Source organism: Octopus bimaculoides, chromosome 2 (genome assembly GCF_001194135.2).
Source record: "Octopus bimaculoides isolate UCB-OBI-ISO-001 chromosome 2, ASM119413v2, whole genome shotgun sequence".
Classification (NCBI taxonomy): domain Eukaryota; kingdom Metazoa; phylum Mollusca; class Cephalopoda; order Octopoda; family Octopodidae; genus Octopus; species Octopus bimaculoides.
The window spans coordinates 130,348,950-130,356,850 of record NC_068982.1 but is presented as its reverse complement, the minus strand read 5'-3'; the positions used below and the strand labels follow the sequence as shown (position 1 = coordinate 130,356,850).

At 33.9% G+C, this 7,901-nt stretch overlaps 1 protein-coding gene across 10 annotated transcripts in view; it reads left to right on the top strand.

The window, feature by feature from the left end:
• Nucleotides 1-7,901, top strand: part of LOC106875945 (collagen alpha-1(I) chain) — a 286,544-nt gene that overhangs the window by 197,763 nt on the left and 80,880 nt on the right. For 9 of the 10 annotated variants that reach the window (XM_052965609.1, XM_014924272.2, XM_014924276.2 and 6 more), the window contains one exon: nt 3,840-3,947. The exons of the other annotated variant lie outside the window; for it this stretch is intronic. In XM_052965609.1, the coding sequence (XP_052821569.1) occupies nt 3,840-3,947 (108 nt within the window). The remainder of the gene's footprint in view (nt 1-3,839; nt 3,948-7,901) is intronic. 10 annotated transcript variants of the gene reach the window in all.

Here is a 7,901-nt window from a genome sequence, read left to right as displayed (position 1 = left end):
CTCACCTTCACTGTCGACGTCACACAAAAACTAGGTGCAGGAGTGGCTCTGTGGTAAGACGTTTGCTTCCCAACCATATGGTTCCGAGTTCAGTTCTACTGCGTGACACCTTAGGTAACTGTCTTCTGCTATAGCCTCGGGCTGACCAAAGCTTTGTGAATGGATTTGGTAGACGGAAACTGAAAGAAGCTTGTCGTATGTGTGTGTGTGTTTGCCCACTACCACCACCACCACTGCTTGACAGCCGGTATTGGTGTGTTTACGTCTTTACGTCCCCGTAACTTAGCGGTTTGGCAAAAGAGACCGATAGAATAAGTGCCAGGCTTAAAAAATCAAAAGTACTGGGGTCGATTCATGCAACTAAAATTCTTCATGGCGGTGTCCCAGCATGGCCGCAGCCTTATGAGTGAAACAAGTAATAGAATATAAGAATACACACATACACAAATTTACATACATACATACATACATACATACATACATACATACATACATACATACATACATACATACATACAAGTTCTCCCTTCTAATTACTGTTAATATCGCTGAAACCAAGTCATAGTTAAAGTTCCAGTTAGATACTTTAAGATTGTCGTTACTCATGTCATGAAGAATGGATGTTATTAATTATAGCAATATCTAGTAATTTTTGTTACCGTTGATGTCAGGGTTGTTGCCGTTAATTTTGATTTATTTAGCTTCATGAGTCATATACTTCATCTCTTTCTTTCTCTCTCTCTCTCCTCACACACATACACACTTTCTCTTTCTCGAATGAGTAATGTTCAGTTCTGGTTCATTTCTACTTTTCTGGTCTTAAATATCCATCTGTTTTTCAGCGTCACACAAAATAGTTAGCAGTGCACATTACAAAGATTGCAATTCCAAAAGTTAGTTTGAGACTATCTAATGTCAACAAAAATTTCATTGTTATTCTTCACTTTTCAATATCATTGACATAAGGTTCATTAATTATTTATTCGGCTGGAAATTATAAATACAAATAGTTCCAACCACTGATCATATTGCGTTGTGTTTTGTTCTTTATTACAGTTATGACATCAAAGGAGGGACAGGAATACTTAATGTAACAATAAATCCTTTTTATCCCCGTGAGCGCTTGCTGAACCTTATCAATCGAACTTCTATATCTCTTTACACGGTTGATTTTAATAGATTAGATATTACGTCAAATTCATTTACAAAAATTAATCTTGATTTAGAATAAAGAACTTTTATTCATATAATGCAATGATGAACTTGTCTGTGTACTAAATAATACCCAGCAGAGTGTTTTACACTTCCCACAAGACCCTATATTATTAGTTATGTGGCCTTCTTTCGTTCAATGTATTATTTGCTTAAATAATCAGTATGGTGTACCATTAAATTCTTACATAGGCACTTGTTTAAATGTTGCTCAACGGAGGGTAACTTTTACTGGCCACTGCTACCGTGCTTGCTGAACACGATGCTATACTGGATCCTATATTTTGAGACTTCCGCACCCTAACAGAGGACGGAAACCACTCAGCTACATTGAGGTTATTAGCAGAGAAACTGACAATCTACCAAAGCTAATGAGGAAATAGAGATTCCGCTCCTGCAGGCGCATTGTGAATCACGCCTCGATTGCGGACGATTGAAGAACAAGAACATTCGATTAAAATTATATTTTATATCTGGCACTTATTTTCTCAGCCCTTCAAGGAAACTCTGGGTTATAAATATGAGTCTAAAATCCTCTGAATAGTATGTACATAGAAATAAAATCGGACGTCCGAAGACGATAGTACGTTAAGCAAAAACTTCAGACCAAAAAACAAGAAAAATAAGATTTAGTATTCGAGAAAATCGAAGTCATTCAAAGAAAATTTAAATTTGACTAAATTGTTCAAATCACAATACACCAAATTACAATTACACCAAATTAAGTCAGCGCTTTGAATTAAGTCAGCGTGTCTGAAGACAATGTTTATTGATGATATAATTCTTTTAATTATCTTTTATCTTTCACTTGTTTCAGTCAGTAGACTGTAGCCATGCTGTGAAACCGCTTAGAAAGTTTTAATCGAGCAAATAGACACCAGTACTTTTTTAAAGTTCGGCACTTATTCTGTCGATCTATTTTTGCCGAACTGCTAAGTTACGAGGACATAAGCAAACCAACACCGGTTATCAAGCAGTAGTGGGAGACAAATACACACACACTTATACAGATATAGATATATACGACCGGCTATTTTCAGTTTCCGTCTACGACATCCACTCACAAGGCTTTGGTGGACCCAGAGCTACAGGAGAAGACACTTTCCCAAGGTGTGACTGAAACCGGAACCATGTGGTCGCGAAGCAAGCTTCTTACCCACAGCCACGCCTGTTGGTTCTTTTTCTAAAACTCAGTTCTTCTTAGTTTACAAGAAAGAAAAGAACCATCATTGGTTTCCTCTCGACGTGTCTTATCTATTTTTACAAAAGTGATTTTAAGTATAGATTCGAAGAGCATTTATTGTTTAAAATCAAAATTCGACACATGCTACATTTTACTAAGTAACCATTGATACTTATTTATCTACTAATGTTTAGCAATATATATATTTTGTATAATGTATGATTCATTGGGTTATTGTTTTAATATTAAAGAAATACGGTTTAAAGAATATATTTTTATTTATATACAAATGCAGGCCGAATAATTAAGTTACAACCACCATATATCTTAATGACCAGGTAGGTTCTTCTCTTGAACAGAGACGTCAGTTTCACACCTTAGAGGTATTCTTTCATAAGACAATAGAGTGGAAGTAACTTATTATAATTACGAATAATGTTATTAAACGGTTTTATTAACAAACTTACTGAGTCACAAATACACACATCATATTTTTGTATATTGTATATTGGTTTAATGTTATCGTTCTTATTTTTATCTTAAAGGTTCTGCGTCAAAGTGATCATAATAATAATAATAATAATAATAATAATAATATATGAGATTTTCAAATCAACTTATCTCTGCTCCCAATGGTTTCTTGGACGAAAAGCAAATGTCTTTCAGGATAAAACTCTACATTACTGAATGAATTTAGGCAGATATAATATGGTTCCATACTCGGAAAAATAGATTTGATGTAACGGCTTTGAATTCACCTCTACTCCCACAAATGGGTATTTCGCACAAACTGCATTCTTGAGTCTCAATATGTTACCCAGATCAGAACTTTTCTAGTTTAAAGTAGTAAAGAACCATAATTATACGACAATATCTCTTAATGTTTCAATAGTAAGTGAATTATTGCAGATTATACTTTTAATTTGCTAATAATCTCCATAATATTTGAATGATTGTGAGAGCTTCATACATATCTGAAACGCTACTTGTCGTTATCGACAGAAGACCGCTTTGCATCAATTATAATTTCTATTAAAAGTTATATTTCTAATTTGTTAATAATTTCTATGCTCCTGAATGATTGTGAGAGTCCATACATTTCCGAAAACTTGTCTCAGCCAGCAGAAGACTGGTATGCATCAATTATAATTTCTTTATATTTGTGTTATTCTTCCAGATTTCAGTTCTGAAAAGCAAAATGACTTCTATGTCATAAATCTATACAGGATCTCATTTAGGTTAAACACTTTTTTTTCTTTCATTTTCATATCGTTACATTTTCAAAACTTTTTATCATTCTCAGACCCAAATGACAATTTTCTACATCTTTTTTTCAGGAACATCTCACACGACTACTAACATTACATTGCTTTTTAATTACCTTCGTGCAATTCCTACTTTCTCTTTCTTTTTTGTTTTCTTTTATTTTTCTTACCTCCAACAGACCCCTTTACTTCGACTTTCTCCACGTCAAAGATCTGCAACACTACAAGCAGGGCATTCTGAATCTCAGTCTTCAAAAATTATTCATCTTCGGACATCAGAGCTATGGGTTTGTCCCTTCTGTCATGGTGCTACCTAAACTAAATACCCTATAACAGTTCACTCTCTCCCTGGGTTTAATTTCTTTACTATGTTTGATCCCTTAACTCACATCCACTCTCTTCATACTTCTTTTCTTCTTTTCTTCTTTTCTTATATTCACTCCACATACAGCATTTCTACTGTCACTGTTTTTGTTTTGGCTTTTATGTACTTTTTCTTTCTCTGTTCTGTTGCTGTATAATGTACATATGTGTGAATATTTTGTTGTTTCTTTCTGTTTTCGTTTGCAGCACCATATTCTGTGTCAGCTTTTAGAACTAAAAATCATTCTCATTAACCTAAGAAATCATTCTTCCTTCTTTTCCTTTACATCTACAGCACACTTAATCGTTACACTACGTCCAGCATGATACTTCCACATAGAATTCGTGTAGTCGAGCAATCGCAACTGTGTGTGTGACTTAAATTCTCTTTCATTAACACTAACACTTCACTTTTCAAAACTAACACTTGGCACCACCATCACCACTATCTCCACTTCATGTTTTCTTTACAGCAGTCTCAGACACTTGCAGTTTTCAGTAAGCATCCGTTATGACAGCACTATTTTCATGATGTTGCTAATAATTTTTTTAATTCCATATTTTTTCCAGTATTCACACATGCACTTAAACACACGTACCCACTTTGATAAGTACATGCACATGCAATCATATACACTCACTAACATGGAAATACGATATAAAATAGTATGTAATTATATATCTATAAATGTATATCTGTGTATGTGTATGAGTATATATATGCATGTATATGTACATACATATTTGTACATGTATGCATACATGTATGCAAACATGTGTGTATTTGTGTGAGTGTGTGTATGTGTGTGTATGTGTGTGTGTACATCTTTGTATACATACATGCATGTTTATGCATATATAAATACACCTGTATGTTTACATATCACACACACGCACACATACTTATCAAATGTATATGCGTCTGTGTTTCATTCACAACTGACAAAGAAAACTTTTTTGTTCAAGTGTTCGTATAAGTTTTACAGAAGGAAGACAAAGTTAAATAAAAAAAAAAAGAAAGAAAAGAAAATTGAAATAGGGAGATAGTGAGAGTAGTAGTCATAAAAGGGTAGAAAATACTGAAAAATATGGCATTTGAATTTCATACTTAAATTATATCTGACTGTATAGACCGAATATGGGCTGAATATATTTTGAAAACAGAACTGTTAAATTAGCTATTTTCATTGAAGGCAAACATGCTTTCTGATTAAAATGAGTAAAAATCTTTTGAACTCTGTATTTAAATAAAGTTTGACAATGAGAAGGCAAAATTTGATCATGCTGTGAAAAAAGTAAGTAAATTTCGGATGTAGAGCTGTTAAAGTCCTTATTTTGATAAAAGTAAAGATGTTTTCTGTCTTCGATTTAAAAAGAAAGGAAGTAGCTAATGCTGAAATGTTTTTTGAAAGTTACAAATATGTATTTTAATTCTACTGTTCCGTACTTGATCTCTTTTCACGAGACTAAGTATGGAGGAGAGCCGAAGTACTTTCGACGGTGAATAATATAAGTGAAATTGTAGGTTATACAAGTTAGTAGTGGTGGCTTTATAAAATTGTAAGATAAAATCTAAATATACTAAGATCTGAGGACTCTAGAAGTCGATGAAATTCTCAAGGTGTCTGAATCTTAAACATATGAAATAAGAATAGCTAATCGCGTTCTCTATTGTGACGAGAGTAAATAAGGTTAGGTAAATATGTAGATATTTGCGTTAATTTAACAATATTAAAATGCATTAGAAATACCGGAAGTCAAGTTTCTCTGAGTTAGGAGAATATGAAACATACATACTTGGAAAATGTAATTTAAAAATCAAGAAAAGAAAAACAAATATAGTAGTTGAAGTCCCAATTAAAAATAGAGTAGAATCTGTAAATAAAGAATATATACAAGTGCCAAAATAAAAATGATAAAATATATGAACTTGTAAGTAACTGCTTACTTTCTTATACTATTTAAACTAAACGTAAATGTAGAAGCTCTACATGTGTGTGTGTGTGTGTGTGTGTGTGTGTGTGTGTGTGTGTGCATACACACACAAACACACACACACACACATAGTTTATGTACATATCGCAATAGCATGACATTCTAAGGCTCTGAGAGAGGCTCCAATGCAGATGACATCTCTCTGTACTTCAGCAAGGCCTATAATGTTGACCACAACATCCTATTAAAGAAACTATCGAACATTGGATGTCTTCTGGTGAACAGAACCTAGCATGTGGTCATAGACACTGTTCTATCAAGCTCGGCAAGAGTCAATAGTGGAATCCCAAAAGCACTACATTAAGCCTACTCCTTTTCATTATTTGCATCAATGACATTCATTGACGCCATCAAACACAGCAGCATTAGAATTTTCACGGATGACTCTAAGCTCCGGAAGGTCCTTGACTAATCTTCAGTCGGATCAGCTCACCGTTATCCGATGTGCAGAAAAACACAATAAGCAGCTAAGCGAGAATAAATTTGAATTAATCCACTTCGGTAAAGAAGTTACACTTAAGATACCATACACTCTCCCTCGGGCGAAAATTTCATGACGTAAAACATGACAAGGACCTCGGAGTAAATCCTCCATCTCTTCTCCACCTTCGCCCGCCCTCATCTTGTATGTTGTTGTCCGCTGCGGTCTCCCTACACAAAACAAAATACTATAAAAATTCAAATATCCCGGAGATCGACCACAAGGAAAATAGATTACATGAGAAGTCCTGGTTATTGAGATCGTCCGAAGAAACTCAAATTTTATTCCCTCCGACGCCTCTGTGAGCACTATATCATTTACATGATGTGGAAAAACATTCCCACAGCACTGATCAAATGATGTTGGCATCAACTTTAAAATTCATCCTGGGCTTCGTCCTTATGTCATCTGTCCTCTGCAAAAGTCGTGTTCACGTTACATCACACTACTAAAGACAGAACTATTTCACTTGAACTGGTCCTGCTCTCTTTAACACCATATCAAGACACATAAGAGAAGAAAATTATCTGATGACGTGCAAACGAGTCTCGGACAAATATTTCCAACAATTTTCAGATAACCAAACTACGCCCGGATATATCTCTGCGAACAATGACTCATTACTCAAATAGGCTATGATGACCACAGAGTGACTGCAATATGAAACATCATTAAATGTCTTTTCAGATGGTGCGATTGCGTTAGACATGACCTGGGCAAATTCTGGTTGAAACTTATCTAAGTATAAGTATTTGCATGTGTGTATATGTGTGTGTGTGTGTGTGTGTGTGCGTGCGTACATATGTCTGTATGTATATATATACATGTGTGTATATATATACGTACATATATATATATATATATATATATATATATGTAATATATACATATATATATGGATGTATATACGAATATATATATGTGTATGTATGTATGTATGCATGTATACACACACACACATACGCACACACATACATATGTATATAAATATATAATGAAATGACCAATATTTATTTGAGTTTTCGTATATCTTTTTAATCCATGTCGTTTATACTTACGAGTGTACTTATAGTTTATTTAAGGGAATAACGTTCATAAAACAATGAATACAATGGTTAGGAATTTACCACCATTCTTTTAACCGTAAACGAAATTTTCCAGAAACTTTGATCAAGCTATTCAGCAGGAAAAATCGTGCATTTCTTTAGAGTTCTTCGAATCAACCATAATAAGTCGGTCAATGCTCATTGGTCGAGCAGTATTCATGTAGGCATTAATGCCTTATATAGCTACAACACATAATACATGCACACACGCACTAAGCATACATGTACGAATACACATGTAATTACAGATGCATGCATATATATATATATATATATATATATATATATATATATAT